We start from the raw sequence: 27,750 nt of genomic DNA, 5'->3' as shown, positions 1-27,750 counted from the left end.
CACCGTACTTCACTGTGTCCTTAAGGACAAGCAAATGGGGATCATCATACTGTCGCTCTCTTATGCGCTCATACAAGGAAGACTGAGCGACTGTGCAAGCTAGAATCCGAATGGACTCTGAAACATCTAACCTCATGAACTGATTGGCCAAAGGCTGAACATATTTGGATAATGGAATCTCACCAACCGGAATATACGCAAGGCTGCCCATACTCACAACCTTTCTACTCAAAGCATCGGCGACCACATTGGCCTTTTCGGGGTGATACAAAATGGTAATATCATAGTCTTTCAACATCTCCAACCATATTCTCTATGTCAAATTGAGATCTTTTTGTTTGAACAGATACTGTAGGCTACGATGATCAGTGAATACCTCACACGAGACACCGTAAAGGTAGTGCCTCCAAATCTTCAACGCATGAACAATGGCTGCCAATTCTAAGTCATGAACAAGACAATTCTTTTCATGAACCTTCAACACTAGCGTCATAGTTAAAGTAATCTTGAGCTTCTGGAAGCTCAACTCACACTCGTCTGACCATCTGAATGAGGAACCCTTGTGGGTCAGTTTGGTCAATGAGGATGTTGTGGATGACACACCCTCCATAAACCGGCGATAATAACCTGCCAAACCTAGGAAATTCCGGATCTCTGTAGCTGAAGTAGGTCTAGGCCAATTCTGAACTGCCTCAATCTTCTTAGGATTCATCTTTATGCCTTCTGCCGATACAATATGCCCCCCAAAGGCAACCGAGTCTAACCAAAATTCACATTTTGAAAATTTGGCATATAACTGATTATTTTTCAAAGCCTGAAGCACAATCCGAAGATGTTGCTCATGCTTCTCTTGACTGTTGGAGTAAATCAAGATATCATAAATGAATACAACCACAAAAGAATCCAAATAGAGCTTGAACACCTGATTCATCAAATCCATAAATGCAGCTGGGACATTTTTTTAGCCCAAATGACATCACTAGAAATTCGTAATGCCCATACCGAGTCTGAAAAGCTGTCTTAGGGACATCGGATGCCCTAATCTTCAGCTGATGGTATCCAGACCTCAATTCGATCTTTGAAAATACCTTGGCACCTTGAAGCTGATCGAATAAGTCATCAATTCTTGGCAATGGATACTTGTTCTTAATAGTAGTCTTTTTCAACTGCCAGTAATCTATACACATCCGCATTTAACCATCTTTCTTCTTTAAAAATAACACTTGTGCGCCCCAGGGCGAGACACTAGGTCTAATGAATCCCTGATCAAGCAAATCTTGTAACTGCTCTTTCAGTTATTTTAGTTCCGGCAGGACCATATGGTATGGTGGAAAAGAAATGGGTTGGGTGCCCGGAGCCAAATCAATACAAAAGTCAATATTTCTGTCGTGTGGCATCCCCGGCAAATCTGCAGGAAATACATCTGGAAACTCACGGACAACTGGGACTTAATCCATAGAAGGAACGTCCGCACTAGGATCGCAAATATAAGCCAAATAAGCTAGACACCCCATATCGACCATACAAGGAGCTTTCACATAAGAGATAACCTTGCTAGTAGAATGGACAAGAGTTTCTTCCCACTCTATTCGAGGTAACCCTGGCATGGCTAAGGTCATAGTTTTGGCGTGATAATCCAATATAGCATGATAAGGTGAAAACTAATCCATACCCAAGATGACATCAAAATCTACCATATCAAGAAGTATAAGATCTATGCTAGTCTAAAAACTCTCAATAGTAATAACACACGGACGATAGACATGATCTACAACGATATAATCCCCCATCGGTGTGGACACACACACAGAAACACTTAGAGAATCACGAGGCACAACCAATATGAAGCAAAGTAGGAGGACACATAAGAATAAGTAGATCCTGGATCAAATAGAACTAAAGTATCTCTATGATAAACTGGGACAATACTTATGATCACGACATCAGACGATTCGGCCTCAAGCCTAGCTGGAAAAGCATAAAATCGGGGATAGTCCCCAACACTCGGTGCTGTATCTCTGGGATGACCCCTAACTAGTTGGCCTCCACCTCTAACAATCTGACATCCACCTCTAACTGTCTGACCCTTTCCCCTGGCTGGCAGGGCGGGCGGTGGAGCAACCAGTGCCGGTATGATGGCACGAGAATCCTGCTGAGATCTGTTGCTCGACAACCTAGGGCAATACCTCCTGATGTGACCAATGCTCTCGCACTCATAACACACATACTATTGTTGTGGATGTTGAAGCTGAAGCTGACCCGAACGGGCCGGATAACCACTGTAGTGACTCTGGAGCGGTGGTGCACCGATAGGAGTTAGATGTGCACTAAATGTCGGTTGTCCAGAGTAAGGCATAATAGGACCGTAACTCCCTGAAGCACCGTGAAATGTCTGAAGTGCTGAATAATATGGCTTGGGATGATGACCCATACCATAAGTACCCCTGTCTCCAGATGAGGTGCCTCTGAAATTATCGGAATGACGGGGCCTCTTTTCTGACACCAGTCCTCTCTCCTGAGCACAAACTAACTCGATCCGCCTAGCAATATTCATGGCTATCTGGAAGGAAATAGCACTCCCTGTCTCCTTGGCCATCTGAAGCCTGATAGTATAAGTGAGTCCATCAATGAATCTCCTCTCTCCTTTTCAGTAGGAAGCAAGACGATGGCATGACATGCTGTCACGACCCAAGCCGATGGGCCACGACGGGCACCCGATACCTTACTCAACCGAGTACCAACGTAGCATATCTTTCTTATCATACTATCATAGATAAATGAGCCGGAGAGGCTATTGTGAGATAAGTAGAATAAAATATGAGTAAATACTCAATATAAGGTAACCTAACTTGATATACTAAATTATACATATGACGTACTAGTATATAAGGCCATACCAGTATCCGTATATATGACATCTATCTACAAGCCTCTAAGAGTACATAAATATCATAAAGGTCGGAACAGAGCCCCGCCATACCAAACAATACGTATTCAAATCATACTGACCAAATAGGCAACTCTGGAGCAAGTGGAGTGCACAAACACCTTCTGCTGAGCTGATAGCCTACTAGGAGAACTCTCAACCTGTCTATCGGGACCTGCGGGCATGAAACGCAGCGTCCCCAGGCAAAAGGGACGTCGGTACAAATAAAGTATCGAGTATGTAAGACATGACAGTAGTATATAAAAGACATAAAAGAAACATGGAGTAAAGAACTCAACCGAAAATTTTGAATAGCTCTATGAATCATGAAAATTTATAATGTCATGCATGTGCATATAAATGTCATACCATGCATAGTTATATATGTACATAACATCATCAAGCCTCTGAAGGCATCCCATCATATCATCTCAGCTACTGTGGGCAAAATTATCAATGTATACCAGCTGATCAGGTGGTGGTGCGTATATAACGCCATAACCTTTTCCCATATCCCATATACATATAATATACGTGTATATAGCGCCTTCTGGTCATGGGTCAATTTACATGTATAATGCATGAAATGCATAAGAAATACGTTAATAAGATTTCTCGAATATCTAAAATCAATATGCCTTTCGGACAAACTTTATCAATTACGTATTTTTTTGAGACCCATGAACAGAGGATATAATAATAATTCACATGGGGATTCAAGAATATAGACACCCCTAGTATTTCTATGAATAGAGTCATTTATGAAAGTTGCGTATTTTGCTCGTTTCATTTGTATCATTTGGATCATGCCAAAAAGAAAGAAGGGATAGCCTTAACATACCTTAACTCCGTTGAGTCCTTAAATACTTTCCAAGAAATTCTTCAAAAAACTCAATTCAATCTATCACATCATAAGGAGATTCAAAATCAGTGCTGAGTAAAGGCTAAGTCCTCAACTTAAACTAGTAGCTCGTTTACGTAAATTTGGGCAGCATCTCTCCTGTAACTAGGCCCTCCTCCAATATCATATACCAACAACAACAAGAACACAACAATAACAAAATGTAAGAATCATTTTCCAACCTTATCTCCATCACAATATACCACAAAATAGCCCACACACCCTAATCACTTCATACATAAAAGGACAATCAAAGTAGTGTCAAACAACTTAAAAAAATATAACGACGAATGACCAGCCCACCATGATATCATTATGTGGTGTTTCTCCACACTATTTATCCTCCAAAACTCCATTAAACAGTAGAAAAATATGCAGCCCAAAGGCAACACGAAACAGCCCACAAAACAGTCCACTACAAGTCAAATAACTCAAACTCACGGCTTCCGATCAACGTCCCATGAGTTATAACTATTAGTAAATGAATTTATCAACATTCCTTGATATTTAAACACTTAAATACAGAAAGTACACCTTTTCTTGACTATGAAGTACCTTTCAAAACTCAAACTACAAAGAAAAAGAGAGGCGATATAGCGATACTTACGTCATAGGGATCGTTTTAATGTTATCGCTTCTTTATTCCGTGCCCGAGATGATAATCTTATTTGAAGTTCTTGCATAGAGCTTAATAGTAAAGTTAGGGGGTGTTATTTGGGTGAGCTCTATGGAAAGATGGAGAAAGAGACGAGATGGGATGTAAAAATTCCATTTTATTTAAAAGTAAAAAAAGGTGCTACTTGGCACCCTATGATTGGCTCTTCTTCCAATGCTTATAACGTTCTATCCAGGTATCGTATGAACAAACGGTTAAGAGAACTGGAAACTACATTCCAAGAACTTCAATTTGGTATATAATATGTCCCAAAAAGACCTCATATAGCACACGAAATATATTTCTCAAAACGCTCTGTTACAAGGCAAATCCTTAGTCGGGTTTTCCGCAACTTTAATCCGATTTTTCCAAAACTTCATATTTTCTATCCAAACATCATATATACCCATATTATGACTTTAAAATCATTTAAATCATGATTAACAAATCTCATATTCATTACGTCACCTTGGGATGCATAGGGTGTAACACATGCTAAGTCCACAAATCGGATCTCATACTGGGTAACAGTCATACTACCTTACTGGAGATGCTCAAACTGCCTGCGGTATTCCTCTCTCAGTGTAACAGGAACAAACTTCTCCAGAAACAGTTGTGAACTTCTCTCATGTAAGTACATGCGAATTAGCTAGTCTAGTAAGTACTCAATCTCTCCACAACCTCTTGGCGGAACCAGTCAGCTGAAACACATCAAAATCGACTCTGTTACTTTCAACTATTCCCATGTTCCGCAACACTTCATGGCAGTGGTCAAGATAATCCTATGGGTCCTCAGTAGGTGTACCACTAAACTGAACTGGAACGAGCTTAGTAAACTTATCAAATCTCAATAAAGTTTCAGAAGACATGGTGGGTCTATCACTGGCCTGTGCCGTAACAACTGGCTGAACTACCTCGACTTGCGGGACTGCTAGAGCCTGATACTGAGGAGCCATTTTCTCCAGAGCGGGAGTAGTGGGAGTTTGTGCTCCTCCCCCACCCTGTGAGACGGCTGGTACCACTGGAAATGTACCATTCTGGACCACACCCTCCATTAGGCTCACCAAACGGACAAGAGCGTCCTGAAGTACATGAGTAGCTATGAATCCTTCCGGGACCTGAACTTGTCCAACAGGTACAATCTAAGTTGGAACCTCCGCTTCGAAATCCACTTGAGGCTCCACAACAGGTGTTGTTGCTCGAGCTCGAGGCTGGGCTCTGCCCCTGCCTCTGACACGACCTCGGCCTCAGCCTCTACCCCTGGTCATAGTTGCTACCGGGAGCTCTGGTCCCTGTACGTCGGTAGATATATTACGTGTTCTCGCCATCTGCGAGAGAATAAGAATAGAATGGTTCCATCATCGATGATAGAATAAAATCGCACGACATAATAAGAAAGAAGTGATATTGTTCCTAAACTTCATAGCCTCTGAGAGATAAGTACATACGTCTCTGTACCGATGCTGCAGACTCTAATAAGCTTGCTCGTGACTCGTGACACCTAAGTAACCTAGTGCTCTGATACCAACTTGTCACGACCCGAAATCTCACCTTCGGGGCTGTGATGGCGCCTTACATTTCACTTGCTAGGCATGCTAACATTAGAATAATTTTAACCATTTTTAACAATTCATCTTAATTAAATAGTAATGAAATCAACAACTGAAATAATATCTGAATTTAGGTGAACAAACCAAAATAAATATGATGTCTAAATACCATCCCAGAACTGGAGTCACAAGTGCACGGGCTTCTAGAATAATACAAACAAGGGTCTGAATAAAAGTAAAGTAGTTTGAAAGAAAGCACACAGCTAAAATAAAGTAGAAGGGGACTTCAGAGCTGCGAACATTGTGCAGCTATACCTCGAGTCTCCTATGATAGCTGAATCCGAGCAAATCTACAGTGCGCCGCTGGGACCAACTCCGGTATCTGCACAAAAAGTGTAGAGTGTAGTATGAGTACAACCGACCCCATGTACTCTGTAAGTGCCGAGCCTAACCTCGACGAAATAGTGACGAGGCTAAGGCATGTCGCTTACATTAAACTTTACGCAATAGAAGTAAGACTAGTAAATCATATCAATAATTGAAGTCAATTCAGCAGTCATAAACCATCAATTAATTTTCGTTGCGGCATGCAACCCGCTCCAACAATATAAACTTAGAATAAAATCTGTTGCAACGTGCAACCCGTTCCAATAATAAAATCTTTCAATTTAATTCCGTTGCAGCGTGCAACCCGCTCCAACAATATAAACTTTCAATTAATTCTGTTCCGGCGTGCAACCCGATACAACAATATAAACTTAAAATAAATCCGTTGCGGCATGCAACCCGTTTCATCAATATAATTAAACAACTCTTAAATGTAAAAATACTCTAATAAATATCATATTTAATAAGAAATTATTAGGCAACAAAGAATACAATAATTATGATTTATTTAGGAAACAAGTAATGACAAATAGCAATTAATTGTGAAAATCACGGAGAAAATAGGCAATTTAATATTTAATATGCTAAATATCAAGTAGCAATTAAAACACATAATTCAAATAAGCATGTAGCAATTATAGCATGAATCCAAGACATAATATTGGACAAGAAATATGAGACAATTAATTAATATAATAATTAATTCATGATTTAAAATAATTTATGATATTCAGATAAATATGCAAACAATCAATTTGACGACGTATAGCCACTCGTCACCTCGCCTATACATCATTACACATGAAATTCACTTAACAAATAATTCAGGGGTTCTATTCCCTCAAGTTAAGGTTAACCACGACACTTACCTCGCTTCGCAACCAAATTCAAGATTCCAATAAACCTTTGCCTCGCGAATTGGTATCCGAAAGCTTCAAATCTAGTCACAAATAATCCAATATACTCAACACGAATCGTAGGAATTAATTCCATATGAAATTACTAATTTTCCGAATTAAAATCCGAAATTCAACAAAAAAAATAAAATCAACAGTGGGGCCCACATCTCGAATCTCGGAAAAACTCACGAAATCCGAACACCCGTTCTGAGACGAGTCCAACCATATAAAAATTATCAAATTCTGATGTCAAACGGACCTTCAAATCTTAAACTTTCATTTTTGAAAAGTTTTACAAAAAATCCAATTTCTTCCATCTAAATCCGAAATAAACCCATCTAAATCCGAAATAAACGATGAATATAAACATGGATTTATGAAATATAATCACTTTCGGATATAGAACACTTACCAAAGTCGAAGTCGTGAAAAAATCCTTTGGAATCGCCCAAATCTGAGACTCAAAACTCAAAAATGAGTAAAAATGACTAACACCCAATTTTTAAGCATTATGTCCAGCATTTTCGCATATGCGGACAAATTTCTGCATCTGCAGACTCGCATTTGCGGAACAGGGCAGCCAAGCAAAGGACCACATCTACGGACCTTCACGTCCCAGAAGCGACTGCGCAAAAGCACGAAGGCAGCTGTAAAAGCGAGGACGATCGGATCTGCGATCATGGCACCGCAGAAGCGGGCGCACACCTGTGTCCCAAGCTTCGCAGAAGCGAAGCTTCTCCCCTGGCCTCAAAGTCGCAGAAGCGACACTGCCTCCGCAGGTGCGAAACACCAGAACCAGACCTCAACTTTTTACCAAAATAGTCTGAAACACGTCCGTAACTCACCCGAGCCACTCGGGACCTCGTCCAATTATACCAACCAGTCCCGTAATATAACGCGGACTTACTCAGGGTCTCAAATCACGTCAAATAACGTCGAAATGACAGTTAACACCTCGATTCATACTTATGAGTTTCAAACTTTTCACTTTACAAAACTCGTGCCGAAACGTATTAAATGAATCCGGAATGATTTCAAATTTGGCGCACAAGTCATAAATGACATAACAGAGCTATTTCAACTCTCGGAATCTCATTCCGAGTCCGATATCGATAAAAGTCAATTTGTGGTCAAACTTTGAAATTTTTAAGCTTTCAAACTTCTAATTTTCAATAATTGGCTATAACTCGAGCTAGGGACCTCCAAATTAAATCAAGGGCATACGCCCAAGTCCCAAATCACGATACGGACCTACCGGAACTGTCAAAATACTGATCCGGGTCCGTTTGCTCAAAACGTTGACCGAAGTCAACTCAAATGAGTTTTGAAGCTCCATTTCACATTTAAATCAATTTTTCACATAAAAACTTTTCGGAATGTTGAAAGGTGCTATTTGAGGGCTCAGAACACCGAAATAAATATTAAATTTAAAGATGACATATTGGGTCATCATAGAAGTCTATGTTGTGAAACCTTTTTTGGTAGTGTATTTGTTGTTTTTTCGTGACGAGTTTAGTTGCAGCTAATAGGTACTTTTGGAGCTATTATAGCGAAGAAAGCTGACAGTAAAGAAATACTAATAAAGTTGACTAGAAGCGTATTTGTGGCGACAAAGAAGAAAGATCTCAAAAGTTTGACTTTATTCAATCAGCTTAAATTCTACGCCAAAACAAGTGGACATGACGAAAATACTACTTGGGATATTTCACTGAATGTGGAATAAAAATATTTGGGTTTTGGGGTGGGTTGTACTAACTTATGAGAGAAATGTAAGAGCTTGATGATAATCCAACCTTCTATCTCGATTGCAAGATACGCCTTTCTCTAGGACACTGAAAATACCATCACAAAATATATTGGATACGGAGACATGAAGTATCTGCTATATTTAATTTAGACGTTGCAAGTCGGCCTCGTTCCAATTGAATACCTTTAATAGGCCCAAAGGTGTACCAGCTCGACACATTCTGCTGACATAATTGATAGCGTGAGTCGCACCGTATTTGAGAGCATGAAAATGATGCAAATTAAAAGATTGATGTGACTTAAGGTGTCATTCTTGTCAAATATATGAGTTGATAACAGAAGCTTTCTTCGTGATTTTAAATATTCTACCTCTTTTGCTATAGAAGATGCAAAATACACTTTCCTTTCATCTTGTTTACAAGTCTAAGATTTGGCTTCATTTGGATCGAAATCAACAAAGAAATAGACTAAGCACCGTTTGGACACACGAATTTTTCCACTTTTTTTCGAAAAATTTATATTTTTTTTCGAAATAAGCGTTTGGCCATAAAATTTTCATTTTTCACTTGAAGATGAATTTTAGAATTTTTCGAAAATATGAAAAACTCCAAAAAGTTATTTTTTAAAATTTTCACTCAGATCACTCACAAAACTTCAAAAACAACCCAAAATTATATTCATATCCAAACACAACTCTAATTTTCAAATACCATTTTCTCTTGAATTTTTTTTTGAAATACCATTTCATCTTGCGAGTTTAAGTGAGCGTCGCAAGATGAAATGGTAATACAAAGAACAAATTTCATATTGTACATACAGAAGACATCAAAGGAGGATAGAACAAACGCGGAAAGACAACTTTAACTTGAATAGCAGCAGCAGCAACAACAACAACAACAACAACAACCCAGTATAATCCCACTAGTAGGGTCTGAGGGAGGCTAGTGTGTACGCAGACCTTACCCCTACCCTGGGGTAGAGGTTGTTTCCGATAGACCCTCGGCTCCCTCCCTCCAAGAACTCCCCACCTTGTTCTTGGGGTGACTCGAACTCACAACCTCTTGGTTGGAAGTGGAGGGTGCTCACCACTAGAGCAACCCACTCGTCTTTTAACTCGAATAGCAATGTAAGGAAATTCATGAGACAGATGCACAATCCTGCAACTTCTACAGCATATTCAGACTAAACACTATAGTTACTAGTGTTCGAATAAGATCCTCTCCCTTGACCAGCAGTAGAAAAGACGATTTCACATCCGTTATAATTGTAACAATCTTCTGAGAACCAGTTTACTAATTCCTTCCTAGCATTAGATACTAATTTTTCAGCTTATCGCACGGATGATCAATCCGCTAATGTATGGATCACTGAAGTCTTGAATGTACAGGTGCATTTACCTAAAAGTGCAGAAGCACATGCAAATACGCTATTGCTCCTTTCATCCTTCATGTTCAAAGTTGTTCTCAATATGAAGAATGTAAGTGCTAATAAATGCACAGAAGAGGGACTTGCACAAAAGAACATGGCATTGTAATGAAATGGGATAAATGCATAGTTGTTATTACAAGTCTATGTCATAGGGAAATGGCAGAAAAGAAACAACAAGCTAAGGTTCGAGTTAACATCCCAATAGTTTCTCTCAGAAATCAGGGGGATTTAACATGCAATATAGCTAACTGTATATTCTTTTCTCATTTTGCACACTAATCCTTCTAAGTTTTGTAATAAAAAACTTTATGAACATAAAATCGCCAAAAATGCCTAAAGATGTTTACTTGCACAGAGAATACATATGCATTGCTGATAAACTTGAAACTATTGTACAACAGCAGAGGTTAAAGAAAGTTGAACCTTGAGCAGGTCTATTAACAGTGGAATCTTAAAGCAACCACACTCGGAAAGCTCCAAAAAGATTAGAACATAAACACGGGGTCACCTCTTCAGTGGCTTGTAGAGGACAACAGTAACATATTTGGACTGGAACCTATGCGTCAGACCAAGAGCAACAACGGATTGAGAAGCCCATCCTTTCTCTATAAAGAGGTGATTAAGCACTACATGCTGGGGCTTCGGAGAAGAAGGTGCTTCTTCTGAGTTTTCAGAACCAAGAACAGTTAGATGAAGTTGGGGGGGAACTGCCACTGGATCCTTTGCAAAATCCTCATCTCCCAGCAAACCTTGCCCATAGCTAGAGTCAGGTGACGGTGGGGCCTCAAACTCTGCAACACTTTCGAGGTTCTCCGGCACATTATCCTGTAGGAAGGATGCAAATTGTTTTATCCATGTACATGAGCCGATATCCTTAAGAAACAGCAGGCATAGCAAGATATTCTTTTTAGCCTCCTAACCAAATATACCAACCGCAGCATTTGCGCATTTCACACATGAAAATACATGGTGAATGCTCCTTCTAAGTAACTTTGCAAGCCTCCCAGTCACATGTTTATGCATTAATCAGCCATCAACGCATTTTTTCCATGAGAATCATTTTTCTTTTAGACAAGTCTTCCCCTTACCTTTCTGAGTAATATATCAAACTGCATATATGTATATAGTGAATTACCTTGTTCTTAAGTAGCTTTTCAGTAGCTTGTATATCTCAGTGGTTTTATTACCTTGTTCAGTAGCTTTTCACTTTTAAAAACTCTTGATTCCCTATCTCTACCAACCAAACTCGTTTAGCTGTGCATACATTTAAGGAAGCTATATGTGAATAATCCCTTGAGATAAATTTCTCTTTCGTGGTCTTACTGAAAAATAATCCATTTATGCATAAAATATTAATTAGGATAGTTTCATACCACTGGCACCACCTAAGGTTTGAAAAGCTACACAGGCGTCCATTCTCATTAATTTACTAGCTTACACATTACCCAGAACATGTTTACTACTGTTATAGTAAACTGTTTAGTATCTGAAGAGATATTTTCACTTTTACCCCTAAATAAGAGAGAAACACATTTCCTCTTTAATTAGGACAAGGAAAAACAAAACGAAATAAAATGGCAATGCCAAGCTGCAACATTGCAAACTCTGCCTACCCTTTAATGAAGACTGCTAAATGTGCTAAAGTTATCAAGATGCCACTGCTGTGATAATGCAATTAGCAATTCTAGCCAAAGGTAAATCAGCTTCCCAACCAACTAAGCAGGAGGCGGAATACTCACTTACATTAACATCAAGAAGATTAAAGACAACGCCTGTCTCATCTGCTACACATGGAAGATCTGGGATATATCTGACTTCTCCATCCACAATGAATTTGTAATGATATATACCCATCGGAAGGACCAAAAGAATGGTGTGGTCCTTGCCTGATCTTTGGAGAATCTTCCTGCAAGCAAATATCATTGGTGGATACATTCAGAAACTCCATTAATAGGAATTGTCACAGCAGCTAGTGCTTGGTTGAATCTGGATCAACTCCTGAACAAGAGGCCAGAGTTTACCTTGATCTCCAGTTGTCCCAAGATCCTTGGATAGCAACATTATTACCACCATAACTCCATGTTATCAAAATAGGTATGCCACTCTCTGGAGAATGATCAGAGGCATCCTGAGATTCATCGCCCCACATTTGGTCGGTAGCAGGATGGCCATCCCCTGCTTGTAAAGGAACTACTGGGACCTGAAAAGGAGGATAAAAAGAGAGGATTTAAGTCTCGAAATCAGACAGTCCTAAGTACTTATGGGGTTTATTGGGGTGCCTAAAGAAGCAATTAACTTCTCCTGCTCTATCTCCAAGTTAACTACAAATAAAAGGTGCTTGCTTTTGGTTATTGGCCAACCTCAAAGACACATGTCTCCCTTCTTGGCCATTTAGAAAAAGGCATAGTTGGAGCGACAATGTTGATTATAACAGCATAAATGTTAATAATACCACATAAGCAAACAGGAAATTAAACTCATCAGCCACAGAACCATTTTTGAGATGAAAAGCCAGAAAATATGTTAACTTCACTATGGAGTCCTGCTATCAATATCTAACGGCAGGAAGGAATGCAACAGAGTTTTGTCCTTGGAACAGGGTATGGAAGAAAATTCCCACTAAAAATAGAGGGTTTTTTTGTCTGGAACTCCAGATGGCTGTCTCACCCAATCAAGCCTCCAGAAGAGACTATTGCTTATGTGCACGAGGTGTTATATGTTCATCAGAATATACAGATCACCTATTCAAATTGTACCATAGCTTCAGAGTTATTTTCTCTTACTTATCCAATGTAAAGTGGCGAATGCCACATAATTCGAGGGAAGCAGTCTGGAGCTAGATGTGAAGAAAAGAACCAAATATCACGTAGAGCCTTTGCGATTACAACCCATGCCTGCATACTATGGTTCATTTTGAGAGAAAGAAACAGTAGGTGTTTTGAGAAGAATGAAGCTGCATCACGTGCCGTAACATATATACTAATACTTTTTTGCTTTTTGGACGAAAATTGAAAGATGTATACAACTTGGAAACACTTTTGAGTTACTAAATACTTTATAGGAACTCAGGAAAAACTTGTATATCCACTATACTGAAAACTTGTATACAGATGCACTTTCTTAGTGCTTCTACAGTAAGGAAACAAAATACATGAAGCTCATAAGCACAGTCATACAAGTAATCAAATGAAACGGGAAAAGCATTACTGCAAGCTCCTGAATGGACCTAGAACAATTCTTCGAACTATGTCCCCCCCCCCCCAAACCAAGATAATAAAAAATACAAACCAAATCCCAAAAAGAAAACGTTAAAAAATTATATTAACAGGAACCCCCAAAACTGAAAAGCTTTCCTGAAGAATGGAAGAGCTCAAATTAGGGGAGACAAGGGAGGAAAAAGGTAAAAAGTACTGTCACAACCAAGGTCCACATACTTACTCATGCAATGCGTGCAGCCATACCCACAAATTACCCCAAGTCAATGGGATATCCAACTGGAGGAAAAAGGTATGCGAGGGATAGTGGCCACATAGTCAGATGCATCAGATGATGTTTTTTTTTTTGATGAAGGTATTTCATTAAAAGGCATCAAGGAGATGCAAAATCACAAAAGAACAGAAGTACAATATTGTTAGCCCTTTACAATGTGTCAATCTAAAACAAGGGAGCTAACGAAGTCCAAAAAATGGTCGGTGCTAATTACAGGGGTTGACTTAGTCCAACAAGAAAGATCAATCAAACATCTAGCTTTGAGAGAGTGATTTGGAGTTGAGGTTCCATCAAACCATCTTCGATTCCTTTCAGTCCATAGGCACCAAAAGTAACTGCAGGGATTATCACCCAGATGCATCAGATGATATTATGACAAGTCTAAAAATGAAGGACATATGATCTAAGGCTTCACTTAGGCTAAGGGATCTGAAATGCACAATAATGAATCTGATTCAAATCAACAACAACAACAACAACATACCCAGTATTATCCCACACCGTGGGGTCTGGGAATGAATCTGATTCAAATCTTTGTGAATCTTTGTGAAAAAACCCAATTCCCTGTGACTTATGGGTATCAGATTCTATCAAATTTCTAGCCAAATACATAAGTAGATTTCAAGAGGCAGCAGTAGATGTGTCAATTAGCCAATGATCCATGTAACCCATAGCAAAGCCCACCATCCCCTCTTCCATCTATCATATCTGTCCATCTCAGTTTTTTATCAATCTTTCCGAATGTATTCACTCCACTGTTTTCTGCAAAACTCTATTATTTTCTATCTTCCAGCACCATCTCCATCTCCATCTGAATGGGATATTAAACCCATTGAATTGCATAAGTGAACAAATAGCAATCAGTAGCTTATTGGTTTCCAAGAAGCCAATAACATGTAACCCAACTAGGGAAGATCTGATTCTACATGGCAATGATTACCACATATTAAAGCAATATGAACTATGTTACATGGACTCAATTACGTACGTAGCTGATACAGGTGCAAGTAACAGGAACTTTTTGCAAATTTCTATTGTATTCCGAAGTTTCCACACGGAACATATGAATACCATCACTCCTGCTCGACATGGGTACATATAGGCAAATAAAATGAACATAGTTCTGGACTAGTAACTAGGGATATCCATAAAACACCTCTCCTCTAGCTCCATCCTCAGATCTCTTTTTTGAAATTCAAAAATAGTAAGCGATTCCATAAGGGATTTCTGAAGTGAATTATTTATCTCATCTACCTCCCCATCCCTAAATCTACCCTACTCATCAAGCAACACATATATAAGCCTAATTTGACGATTATACTATTCACTATTTGAATTTTTATCGTTCATGATTTATTATTCTAAATTTGTTAAAAACAGAATGTTCTTATCTATTACTACCATTTTATCCATGTATCTTAAATAACTCGACTTCCTATTTCCAAATCAAAATGCATGAGCACAAAATTTAAAGCTTTATGCCTTTGTTTAGACAGATGAACAGAATTTCAAATCTGTTAAGTGAAGAGAGCTAAGACAAAAGAGTTAGAACCTTTACATCTCTCCAGTGTATGAGCCTCACCAAGAAGAATTTAAACTAATTTCATCAACAAGTATCAGTTTGTAAAATAAAAAATCAACTATTGTGAAGAAAAATTGCCTTAATCAGAGCAAAGCTCGCATCAACTCCAAATTCCACTTGACTAAGGATTCACTAAAAGATTTCAATAATCCTACTATGATTGAAGCATAAATTTTTTTCAACCGCCTCTTGCTCCGGAATGCATTAAGCATCATTATTACAGAATATTGTCATTGAGAGACATAGTTATGTGATGTTTTACTTTTTAGTCTGTCCCAAAAAAATAATACCTTACTATATTTAGAAAGAATTTAACTTTGAACTTCTTATTTTAGCATTAATTACATGATTTATAGCCACAAAATTATCTGTATATGGTTTTAAACTGCAAATTTAAACTCTAATGCTTCGTGGCCAACACTCAAACACGCACTGTTCCTATAATGCAAGTATATATTTATGCTTAAATTCAAATCATTTGTACTACACAACAACTTCAAATCCTAAATCCGCCTCCGAAACTACCACCACACACACGCATATACACACACAAAAAGAAACACACACACATATATAACAGTAAAAGTAACAGAAAAATGGAAACCTGAGGTCCGAACAAGAGAGGTGAAGCAGAGCGATGTGGACTTTGCGGAGGAGAATTGACCATTAAGTCAGCTGAAGCCACGCGCGTGGTCCGAGCGTGATCTTCACCAATATTTGCAGATTGAATATTACTGGATCTTCTTCCCGACACCTCATCACCACCGCCACCGCCACCGCCAACGACGGCGCCGTCTTCTCTTCCGTTCGCATTCCCCATGTCTTCACCAATAATGCTACTGAATATACATGTGTACGTAAATATATAGAGAGAGAAAGTAATAGGAGTCACGTTCTCTTTTGGGTTTATATAGTATCCTGTCAGACTTATTAATGGAGAAGGTGAGATTGGAGGTGGCTTAAAATAATAAGACACACTATTTTGAGTTATTTACCATCATTGCCCTCCATTGAGCTAAGGATAACTTTCTTTTTAATACGTACAAACTTTCATATTTACGCCACATTAATAAATACAATATATATTAATATTTTATATGCACATTTATTATTTTCTATATATAAAACGTATAACATTTCACTTTAATTTTAACTATAAGATTAAGTTATTTTATTTGATAAAAGACGAAGTTTGATAAGTATTTATCTTTTTTCTTTTTTTTCGATACTCCTAATTTCTTATTCGGACATCTAATTCAAAGGCGAATCCATTACTTTTATATTATAATTATTGAAATTCAATATTTTTGATATAATATGTATTAATTTAATGTGAAAACTTCTGAAAAAATTGTTAAAAATTGAATATATTAAGTTAAAATCATGAATTTCTTTCTATCTAAATTCATGTACGATCATCATATTGATTATGAGTACTTTTTTTATATATAAAAAAGCTGGAAAAACAAGCTGGGGAGCAGAAAAGGGCAGAGATGGAAAGTGAGAAGAAAGAAAAAAAAACGAAAAATGGAAAATTTAGAGGATAAATATGGATGACGTGGAAAGATCAGAAACGTTGACCAAGGATAACTACAATATGGAAAGTGGAGATTTGCTGAAATTTAGTGTATGTACAAAACCGTCAAATCGAAGGTACTTTTCGGCGTGCTTATATTATCCCCTTTGGCTGTGTGCCTACGTTGGTTTTAGAGAAACGATAGCGACACCCCCGAATATATAAGCAATTAATAATGTGGAAAATACTACAAAATTATCCTCGAAAGGGAGTAGCTCTTCCTACAAAATTATCTTCCTTAACATGTATGAGTCCGAGCAAAGTTATTGATTTCGAATGAAACTATAACTTATAGGTCCGCCCATGGCTCTCTCTCCATCAAATATCTTTGCAAGAATGAAGAATGTGTCTCATCTTGCTTCCAAATTACTAGTTTACAAAGGCAGTGGCAAACCTATATGAACATTTTCAACACAATGGGCATAAGGGGCAGTCATGTGTACTAAGCTCCCGCTATGCGCGAAATCTGAGGAAGAGCCGGATCACAAGGATCTATTGTACGCAATCTTACCTGCATTTCTGCAAGAGGCTATTTACACAGTTCAAACCCGTGACCTCCTGGTCACATGACAGTAACTTTACTAGTTAGGGCCAAGCTCCCATTTTCAACACAACGGACATTTCTTCAAAAAACCAACTAGCAATATGCCCTTTGCCAAGTAAAACAAGTGATAGATGCAGAGACCTACAAACTCCAGCAACAAAACCTTGACTGATACTCCAGTAGCCTGACAATAGAATAAGAATGGAACTAGTAGTTGGCATTAACAGCCAAAAATGTGATACATGCTAAGATTCATGGCACTAGGTTGCACAACATTCAACAACAACAAAATCTCACAAGTGGGGTATGGGGAGGGCAGTGTATATGTAGACCTTGCCTCTACCTTGTGAAGGTAGAGAGACTGTTTCCGATGGACCCTCGGCTCAGTAAAGGTTGCACAACATTAGTAATGAAGAAAGGCCCCTACAATATTCTATTTTCCGGCAATCATAATTCAGCAAAATTCCTACTTCAAAAGTAGAAGTACCATGACTAGAAGCAAACATGCTAATCAACAAGATTTAGGACTTGAGTTTGTAGCACTTCTAACAGTATTCCAAATTTGGACAACCGAATTTGCAACACGAGGGAGCACTTGAAGAAGGCCACCAGCGGCCAATCCAATGGCAAGGGCTTGAGGGTAGCCTGGCTTGGAGTCAACTTTCATATCAAGGCTAAGAAGTCGAGCGTTTATGACATCCAACTTTCTGGAGGTTTCGGATGACATATTCCTATTATTGCGATTCTTATCATTTCGAGAAGTGCTGATCATCCTGAAGAGAGCACCCTGGAGATCGTCAATAACCTTAAAGGAAGCTTCTTGAGAGTCCATACCTTGCGATTCATAGTGTGATACAAGCTCTTTCGGGCTTGGCAACTTTCTTGTCACCTTCTTTTTGCTGCTCTCATTATCGTTGCTGGCGGTCGCAGTATCAATCTCTTTGATCTCCTCCTTCCCATTTTGAGGTGGTTGGGAAGGTTTTGCCATTATCTTTCAAACAGTTTCAGATTAAGCCTCTGCAACTGGCAGAAAGAAAATTAATAGAAAGAGGCTGGCACTGCAATTATAAAACTCAAGCAAATTAGCAAATTGAAGCATAGCAATGAAATTAGTACACCCAAAACAAATGTCTGAAAACAACTCTCTGTAGGCAACAAATCATATTCCAGGTAAGAATGTATAATACAAAAGAAGTAATATCATAGCCTATTTTTAATAATAATTAATAAATGACTAACTACTTAAATAAATAGACAGGTGAAAGTTCTCATTGACATAAAGTGACCAAAACTGCAGACATAAGTGCGGCCATAGATAAAGAGAACAGGAAAGAGCGCGGCAAAAAAATAAGATACTGTAAAAACCACTCACAAAGTAAGAGCACAAGCCAAGTGAATACAAAAATCAGATTCTCCTTTTTCTTTTCTCTGAACACGATACGAACTTTCCCTATAAATCAAAAGCAGATTATGTAAATACAATCGGCCTAGCTCCTTTTATTTAAAAACTAATGCAGGACAAATAACAAGCCCAACGATTAATATTTTGAATCTCAAAAAAGCCATTTTTGACCAGCAACCAGTATGGCAGTTGATCAGAGACCATTTATCCCCATCAAACAACTCATATGTTTCACCTTCTAATGAGCAGACATGAAAAATTGTTGAATAAAATATTTAAAATACTTCATACAAGTGCTATTTCCACTGAACCAGTCAATAAAGTCACGAGATCACAAGATACCCAATCTCAAAGCTAACTTCCACTTGACTCGTGAAATAAAGAGGCCACACACAGAGGGGAACAGCCGTGAAATTGAATTTGATCAATTATAAATGCTAAAAGAAATTCATCTTAGTGTTATTTTCTTGCAGGCACAGCATGAAAAATATAGTCAAATATTATTTCAAATTTTTGAAACCAAATCTATGAACAAACGGATTAACACCGGTTTTCAGCTTCCTTTGGAAATGACTACAAAGCTGATATAATTAGGTGAGCTCACCGTATAGAAGTTAACAAGCATTTAAAAATACTGCATTTCTAAGATTACTATTCTACTCAATACTCCCTTTGGATCATTTCCTCCACTGGGGACATAGAACTACCAGAGCCACAAAACATGCCGTTTTTCCCAAAACAAAAACATGCCTATGCTGTATTTAACATATGATAAAAATTCCGTTGGACGTAGTTGCAAATTAAGGTTAAATCCACAAAATTTGAGCCACTAAAAGTGAGCAAACTTAGGCTCATTAACCAGGTAAGCAAAGAAAGTTAATCCGTATCAAGTCACAATACGAGAAGGGATCAACATTATTTCTGTCCAATGTTCATAACGATTTTTCTCTGCACCAATCAGCAGATATACAAATTAAAACATTATAAAGGAGTACTACCATACAACAACAGCATACCCAGTGAGGTCTGGGGACGATTGTGTGTACGCAGACCTTAACCCTATCTTGTACAGGCAACAGAGGCGGATGCAACATATTAGTACCGGGTAGAACCCATTACTTTTGACGCTGAGCATAAATTTATGCGTAAAAATCTAATAAAATTGCAATAAATAGTAGCTCTGAATCCGTAACTTTAAAAATACAATGAGTTCTGCTAAAAAACTTAAAGGTTGAACCCGTAAAGTTTAAATACTAGATCCGCCACTGGGTAGAGAGTTTGTTTCCAATAGATTGTCTGCTCAGGCAAGCATAGTCACAGCAGTTTAGAAAAAGAAATACAGTAATAAAGAAGCATACACATATTTTAGTGGTACTGGCATATATTATCTATACTACAAAATAAAAGGATACATAGAGATATGATTTCATGACTAAATTTGAAACAAGAATAATTGGACATTCAAATACATGAGCTTTCGACTGTATAATTTTCAAATATATACATATATTTATAGAAAGTCAAAAGAAACAAAACCCTTATTGCTTCAGATATAGAATACCATACCTGTGAATACAATTGCCGGAGAAAACAGCGGGGGAAATTATAAAGAACTGTTGAAGCTGTAGCTAGGGGATAAGGGAAGGGGTTTGGGTTTTATGAGAGGGAAATGGAAATATTTGGGGCAAATTACACTACAGTTCCTTCTTATATTAGATTGAATAGTTTAAGTATATGCGTATTGGTCCATTGATTGAGAGTTGACTTGAAAAACTAGTCCTATTGATTGTCAATTAGATCTATTTTTAGAGAAAATTAGAAAATTAAAAATATATTTTTTGGATGCTTAAGAATTTATATAAAGTTGCTTCTTATAAACATATGGAAAAACACTTGTCAAAGATTATGCAGGTTAAAAGTCGAATAATAAGATTAAATTTGAAATTAAAATCTAGCATGTTTTATTAAAAAGTCATACTAGTATTTATTTAGGAGTATCGTACATGTGTAGATTTACTCAATTACCAATTCAAGTATATAGCAAACTAATTTGTAAACATGATTAATCTGGCGAATCATTTTTCATAATTGGTGTTGTATTTGAATCTCATATCAATCTCAGCATTGTAAGAAAATAAATGATAAAGATCCTTTTAGATAAGAAGATAATAACAATAATTCTCAACCTACGTTACATGAGTTCTTCATTTGTCTTTGACGTATTCATGTTGAAATGTCTGATACGAGTACAAAATACATAGTTTGAATTCTTTAAAATACACTAAAAATTTAACTGTACGCGCTTGTATTGGATACATAAATAACGCGTATCCAATACATACCCGTTCCCTAGTCCATGTAACATAGCTTTCACTCACTACTAATTGAGCTAGCTCCAACTCATACAAATCATACAATTTTCTAAACATATATATTACAATTAGTTGTCTACTCAAAGATATACAAACTAACACATCCTCTTTAGTCAGGCAGTGAAGTAGCAATGGAACTTATAATTCCAAGGACATAAGTAATCTCTGTTCTTTTGATAGAGATGATGAAGCTTCTTCAACAATCTGCATAGAATTAATTATCAAACAGAATAAGATAAAAGAAGGCTAAGAAGTAAGCAATTTCAAAAGGATTTAAGTTATACAGTATAAAACAATTACACAATAAATTCAATTTAACCGGCTATAGCAAGTTATTACTCTACTTTCCAGGTTATTGTATTGGGTTTGCTATGACTTTCTACGAAGAGCTCCCTTTGTTATAGGCTTAACCTGATGGTGTAAATAATATATACATAATCAGTCCACAAAACTTAAACTCATCTGAAGAGGTTTTGTGATGTAGCGCGAAGGGCTGATTCCATATACATTACTATGTCTTAAGTCTTAAATTTTTTTGCTCCTTGAATGAGTGTTACTATTAGGAGCTCGTTTCATATAGATTACATAAACTCTTTTTGCTCCTTGAATGAATAACACTGTTAACTAACTGATACAACCAGAATACATCTCCAAATGAATTTATCTGGAGCATAGATCGTGAATTATGAGGCTGAAGACAAACAACGGTTCAAACATTAAGAAAGCGTTCATAAATAACAACTGTCAAACTAAGTGTAACCAAAATCTATTGTTTGAAGTGACGAGGAGGAAATCACAAAATAGAACTCCATGAACAGCTGTTTTATGCTATACTATTTCGACTTTTTGAGCATTATGTGTTGCCATGTGACAAGTAAAATAGCTCCTATTAACCAGGAAATTTGGGTTTCTCTTATCCACCCAGTCTCATGTGGCTTTATTTCCATAAGTTTCGGCATTCCATCTGGCATCCTTCATATTCCAAATTACTTTCTCTAAAAATGTGCCAAGAAAGAGTTTCATTAGATAAACGTAAACCTTCATTTTCTGGTCCCTCACAACTGAAATTGGATAGCTTAACAGTCTATTAACAATGTTTTACGGTCACAAATAGCACTTCAACTCTTCGGATGATTATGAGGGACATAATGTAGACATTAAGATGTTTGAAAAGAAAAAACACACTAACGAAAACAATCGTTCGCTTATCATAAAAGAAAAAAAAAGGCTAATAAAAGATAATCATTCGCATACACAGATATACGGCACTACACACTAGCAATCAGATGCTCAGTATATGGAAAAACGGATTGAAAGCTAACCGTAAAGCCAGTTTTTTTGTATAGTTCCTGGCCAGGTATGTTGTCTGCATTTACATGAACAAATAGTTGCTTGAAACCTGCTTGTACACGCAGAAAATAAGATTAGTAGTTCAGCGAAATTAATTAAGAGGGACGGCAATTCTGAACAGGTAAATCTGTATGAAGAGCATTTTAAATAGTTTAAAGCTGAAACGAGGCACCTTGTAAGGCGGCCGCATCAGCAGCCAAATGTATCATATTTGAAGCAATACCCTGACGTCGAGCAAACTTTGCAACACAGACATTTGCAATGTAAGCGTATTTATGTGAATCAAAGGGATCTTGACATGCCAAGACAGCTGATAACCTTTTGATTTCCTGGAGAGAATGAGACGAAAAGGAATTCAGTAGGTTCCACACTACCCTAGTACACATTAAAACTTTAATATTCAGCTAAAATTTTGGTTAAGTTAGTACCCCTGGGTATCTCTCCCTTTGTACAAATTGTCGGATTGTCAGGTCCAAAGTTCCCACCACGCTGTTAAGTACTGTTCTTCTAACATTTTTCTCTTCCTTTTTGACCTGAAATATTTGAAGGCTGAGGAATATCCAATATAAAGATCAAATTTGAAAGAATAACTATCACATAACAATCATCTTACTTATATGAAAGCAAATATCAAATTCTAAAAGAATAAACATCATATGACAATCATCTTAAGTACATAATAGACATTCTTAAGTATGCTTATTACACTTTGAACATTATATTTTGCGTGAAGTAGACCTTGTTGGAAGAAGAATTAGGCCACTTGGCACAAAGTGGTGGAGTTTAATTGCTCAAAGGAGTAAGAATCTTCTATCAAAATTCAAAATGTACGAATACATTTGAAATTTAAACATATCCATTCTCACATTGGATGAAGGAATTGCTCAAATGAGCAGATTCGTTACCTCCTACATTTGAAGTCTGCCAGAAACATCCAAGCTTTAAGTGTTTTTGCAGTTCTTTAATCAGAAAATAGTTGTTAAAGTCAGAAGCAGTTAACTCTTGTCCAAGCAGGAAATTAGTGAACACGTAACAAATAGCTGATAGCCTGAAAAATATTTCCTTTACTCTAGATAATGATATAAGACGAGAGGGGGTTGCTCTAGTGGTAAGCACCCTCCACTTCCAACCAAGAGGTTGTGAGTTCGAGTCACCCCAAGAGCAAGGTGGGGAATTCTTGGAGGGAGGGAGCCGAGCCTCTCTACCCCAGGGTAGGGGTAAAGTCTGCGTACACACTACCCTCCCCAGACCCCACTAGCGGGATTATACTGGGTTGTTGTTGTTGTTGTTGTTAGATAATGATATATAAGACACTTAGGTATTCGATAGCTTAATGACATGAAGAGGTCTCATCTAAAGCAAAGGCGACCGGAAAAGTTCAGCTGTTAGCTTGGTTTGTCAGACTTTATGCACCAAGAACATTAGATACTATTAAATGGGCAACATGCAAAAGATTGACGGACTAAATGCAAAGCACTACATTTAAAATCAATGGCAAAATGAAAGCAACTCTGAAAGTTAGAAAGCCATTTAAATCAACTATCACAGACCGGTTGCAACTTGTGCATATGCAACACTAAGGAAGAACAAGGAAATTGTCTAGAAGCCACTATACATACCGCAACAAAACAAAAGCATTTCAAGCAATTTCCATCCTGACCAGAACATCTTCTCTTTAAAGCATAAAACTCCTGCACACAGATAGTGGAACAAAAAGAAAAAAAGCAAAGAAAAATGAGGGTGTTAAGCAATACTAGCCGCAGAAATTAGAGCAACATGGGATGATCAATATTTATGCAAATGGAGAAGAACATTACAGCAAAGGTGTTGCTATTTATATATGCCAATATATGTCATTATCAAATGTTACATGTCTAATCAAATGCAAGGTCATCAGCCAGGTGAAACACCTTTTCTCAAATTAAAATTACCAACTTATGTCCTAATAGCAACCCTAGAAAAATATTTCACTTATTGGCATTGAAGCTCGACGTCAAATGAAACCTATAGTCCCAAATGCTAAATATTACCCTATTCAAATTTCGAAGTAGGCAAAGATCTGTTTTTCCTCTTTTGTCAAGTCTAAGTAAAATCACATAAGCACTGAACCAATGCCGGAAACATGAAAATGCAAGCTCACACGATCTTACATGTGAATTTTTCCTAACGCTTTTACAGAACCGGGCTTCTTATAGCAGAGGATACAACTTCCATTTGTCGCCTAACAATTACTGAAACTTCAGCCTCACGCAACTGATACAAACCACGAGTTGGCATGAGAAGAATAGCTCTCAGAATAAGAAACTGTTTATGATAAGGAGCTCTCACACTAAGAAATAGATATAATGCAGTGATCTCTATATGGGTTCCATCGAGAAATATGTGAGGGCCCGCTGAAGTTATTACTAACTTGCCAACCTAAAGATATAGATAAAAGTAATGATAGGACAGACCATTGGAGCTAAGCCATGAGACGGGGCAATTTTTAAAACAACTATGTAACTGCTTACTGTTATTCTAAGTCGTAGGGAAAGGGGGAAATGTTTGATGGTAAAATTTAAACTTCAACCAAATAAAAGTTTAACTGCTAACAAACAAAAAGTTGTTTTTTACTGCAACTGACCTGTTCGGCATACTTTCTTTTATATGCGTCAACATGCCTAAAATTAGCAAAAATACAATTAATATTTACCATATAATAACTCAGACTTACATCTAGAAAACAATTTTAAACTAGTCCTAATTATATGAGGGACAAGTGATAAGAGCAAGCTCTAACCTCATATAGGACACAGATTCCCAATGAGCTTCTGCCCGTAGCCAGGCTGCCGTCTACCATTGACAATAAGACAGAAACAAGAAAATACGAAATACTTTTAGGAAAAGTAACAAACAAGAGCCATGACATTTTTATTTAGAGGAGCATAGAAGCAGCAGAACAAACCCAATATTCTTCATCCAGCATGGCCTCACGAGCAATGAAACGACCAAAGTTCCGCTTTTGCAATCCACAGTACCCATCATCAGTCTGCTGCAGCCGGTTAAAAGATAGCTCGGGTAACTTTGCATTGTCCTGCTTTGACAGGGGTGTCTGCCGGATACTTTGGTCATTATTGCAATGTACTTCAATATTTTTCCATCTATCATATGAAACGGGAAAAGCCTCCCTAGGAACAAATTGGATACCATCAAAGAGAAGAGAAAAAGGCAGAAGTTAGATGATTTTTTTGATGCCGAAAAGAATATAGCTCAATAAATCTTTTGCCTTTCATAGGATGAAGAAGAAGATATCTTTAGAACTTAAGCCTCTTTTCTTGGTATGTTCTTGACAACAACATTATCCCCAAAAACAAATTTAGAGATTTTCACATACATTGCACAAATGTTCAACAACACGTCAAAGTCGTATCAAGCGTTTTATAAAAATGGTCCAACGCCCAACCTTAATTATTCGGAAACATAAAATCATTTAAAAGAACTTCTTTGCTACCACTCTGTTTGCAATCTGGTTAACTGGAAAAAAGAACCAATTTTATTCACAAGCAACCATTTTAAAAAATTTCCAAGTTTAAGAAAGCTATTAGCTGCATGTATATCCCACAAATTTGATTTGGCATTAAGTAAATTGCAAACTAATTTGGCTCGGCTATATAAATCTTCTATGACTACACAACTCCATTGGACTCGTTTCATTCAGAATCACAGATAAAAGAACCAACTTTATTTACAAGCAACCATTTAAATAGATACCGAACTTCAGAAAACCATTAGCTGCATATATATTACAACAACAACAACAACAACAACATACCCAATATTATCCCACATAGTTGCATATATATTCACCAATTAAATTTGGGTATTAACTAAATCACCAAATCCCAAACTAGTTGAAGTCAGCTATATAAATCTTCTATCTATTCCACTCCATTGCACCAACTTCATTTAGAACCACAAATAAAAAACCAACTTTATTTACACTCAAACCTTTAAATAAATACCAAGTTTTGAAACCACCATTAACTTCATATATATCCACCAATTCAATCTGGGTATTAAGTAAATCCCCTACATCTAATTCCACTTCCACCCATTTCATTCAGAATCACAAATAAAAAAAATAAACTTTATTGAACATTCAACCTTGTAAAGAAATACTAAGTTCTAAAAAACCATTAGCTCCATATATATCAACCAATTCAATTCCTGATATTAAGCAAATCACAAGCTAGTTCAGGTCGGCTACATGAATTCTATAAATCTATTCCACCCAATCCACCAATTTCATACAGAATCACAAATAAATAAAAAAAATATTTAAAATGCAACTTTATTTAAGTAAATCACAAACTAATTTGGACCCTTATAAAAAAAAGGGAAATCATAATACCTGCTAAAAATGTTGAGAACAAAAAGGGGTTTATTTTTCCCTTGTTTAGAGAAAACCCAAGTAAGTTCAGGCTGTTGAATCTTGAATTGAGGCAAAAATTTACTTCTCAACTCCATTTTTTTTTCTTTTCCTTTTTCTTGTTGAATCACCTGGGAAAGATTCAAACTTTTTTCTTGAGACCCTAAGAAAGAGGAGAAGAAAAAGAGTATTAAAGGAAAAAGAGAGAGGGTCAACAGTACTATTCCTTGTGTAGGTACTATCTATCCATTTGTTCCCTCACAAAAGGAAAAAAAATTAGGGAAAGAGTGAGAAAAAATAAATAAATGGGATAAATATATATATCCACTTTATCCACTTTCCTAATTTAAGTAGGGTCTACATATTGACATTTTTATGCAGCCAATGTGGACTTATTTTTTGATTTTCTGATAATAATTTAAGATTTTAGCTTACATCAAATGAATTCAACTATTTATACATATACAAAAAAAAGTTGTTTTATCCTTTTAGACGGTGCAATTGGTCAATAAAGGGATTCACTTGAACTAAAGGT

At 37.1% G+C, this 27,750-nt stretch overlaps 3 protein-coding genes and 1 long non-coding RNA gene across 10 annotated transcripts; all 4 read right to left on the bottom strand.

Annotated features, from left to right (window-relative positions):
* Positions 1-10,834: 10,834 nt before the first annotated feature.
* Positions 10,835-16,462, bottom strand: LOC104111595 (SNF1-related protein kinase regulatory subunit beta-1). The gene is made up of 4 exons (XM_009621332.4): positions 16,168-16,462; positions 12,514-12,692; positions 12,236-12,398; positions 10,835-11,317 (listed from the first exon to the last, which is right to left on the bottom strand). The coding sequence occupies exons 1-4, from the start codon at positions 16,381-16,383 to the stop codon at positions 10,997-10,999; spliced, it is 879 nt and encodes a 292-aa protein (XP_009619627.1). The 5' UTR covers positions 16,384-16,462; the 3' UTR covers positions 10,835-10,996.
* LOC104111587 (uncharacterized) lies at positions 13,544-14,761 on the bottom strand. Its single transcript, XR_689743.4, has 2 exons — positions 14,466-14,761; positions 13,544-14,316 (listed from the first exon to the last, which is right to left on the bottom strand). It is a non-coding gene; the product is annotated as an uncharacterized lncRNA (long non-coding RNA).
* Positions 16,463-17,874: 1,412 nt separating the features above from the next.
* Positions 17,875-20,808, bottom strand: LOC104111604 (uncharacterized). Of its 6 annotated transcripts, none has more exons than XM_009621356.4 (3): positions 20,652-20,780; positions 19,056-19,133; positions 17,875-18,741 (listed from the first exon to the last, which is right to left on the bottom strand). In XM_009621356.4, the coding sequence occupies exon 3, from the start codon at positions 18,669-18,671 to the stop codon at positions 18,195-18,197; it is 477 nt and encodes a 158-aa protein (XP_009619651.1). In that variant the 5' UTR covers positions 18,672-18,741; positions 19,056-19,133; positions 20,652-20,780; the 3' UTR covers positions 17,875-18,194. The 6 variants fall into 6 exon arrangements, with proteins under 6 accessions (XP_009619651.1, XP_009619658.1, XP_009619662.1 ...); XM_009621363.4 differs by having other exon boundaries at positions 17,875-18,706; XM_009621367.4 differs by having other exon boundaries at positions 17,875-18,700.
* Positions 20,809-21,209: 401 nt separating this feature from the next.
* On the bottom strand, positions 21,210-27,462 carry LOC104111638 (GCN5-related N-acetyltransferase 6, chloroplastic-like). 2 transcript variants are annotated; one of them, XM_009621383.4, is made up of 9 exons: positions 27,198-27,462; positions 25,752-25,974; positions 25,587-25,639; positions 25,431-25,467; positions 24,427-24,498; positions 23,236-23,340; positions 22,980-23,136; positions 22,780-22,856; positions 21,210-21,661 (listed from the first exon to the last, which is right to left on the bottom strand). In XM_009621383.4, exons 1-9 carry the CDS (start codon positions 27,311-27,313, stop codon positions 21,596-21,598), a joined length of 906 nt encoding a protein of 301 aa, XP_009619678.1. In that variant the 5' UTR covers positions 27,314-27,462; the 3' UTR covers positions 21,210-21,595. The 2 variants fall into 2 exon arrangements, with proteins under 2 accessions (XP_009619678.1, XP_009619684.1); XM_009621389.4 differs by lacking the exon at positions 21,210-21,661 and adding an exon at positions 22,101-22,452.
* Between the last annotated feature and the right edge of the window lie 288 nt (positions 27,463-27,750).

This window comes from Nicotiana tomentosiformis, chromosome 12, assembly GCF_000390325.3.
Source record: "Nicotiana tomentosiformis chromosome 12, ASM39032v3, whole genome shotgun sequence".
Classification (NCBI taxonomy): domain Eukaryota; kingdom Viridiplantae; phylum Streptophyta; class Magnoliopsida; order Solanales; family Solanaceae; genus Nicotiana; species Nicotiana tomentosiformis.
The sequence above is the reverse complement of the archived record's forward strand: the minus strand, read 5'-3'. Positions and strand labels throughout refer to the sequence as shown.

Coding starts and splice junctions, on each gene's coding strand:
- LOC104111595 (XM_009621332.4), bottom strand. CDS start 16,383: ATGGGGAATGCGAACGGAAGAGAAGACGGCGCCGTCGTTGGCGGTGGC. Junction 12,399..12,513: donor TGGGACAACTGGAGATCAAG/GTAAACTCTGGC, acceptor ATTTGCTTGCAG/GAAGATTCTCCAAAGATCAG. Junction 11,318..12,235: donor TTAATCTTCTTGATGTTAAT/GTAAGTGAGTAT, acceptor TCCTTCCTACAG/GATAATGTGCCGGAGAACCT.
- LOC104111604 (XM_009621349.4), bottom strand. CDS start 18,671: ATGGCAAAACCTTCCCAACCACCTCAAAATGGGAAGGAGGAGATCAAA.
- LOC104111638 (XM_009621383.4), bottom strand. CDS start 27,313: ATGGAGTTGAGAAGTAAATTTTTGCCTCAATTCAAGATTCAACAGCCT. Junction 25,975..27,197: donor GTTCTCAACATTTTTAGCAG/GTATTATGATTT, acceptor ATTTGTTCCTAG/GGAGGCTTTTCCCGTTTCAT. Junction 23,341..24,426: donor AATGCTTTTGTTTTGTTGCG/GTATGTATAGTG, acceptor CAAATATTTCAG/GTCAAAAAGGAAGAGAAAAA.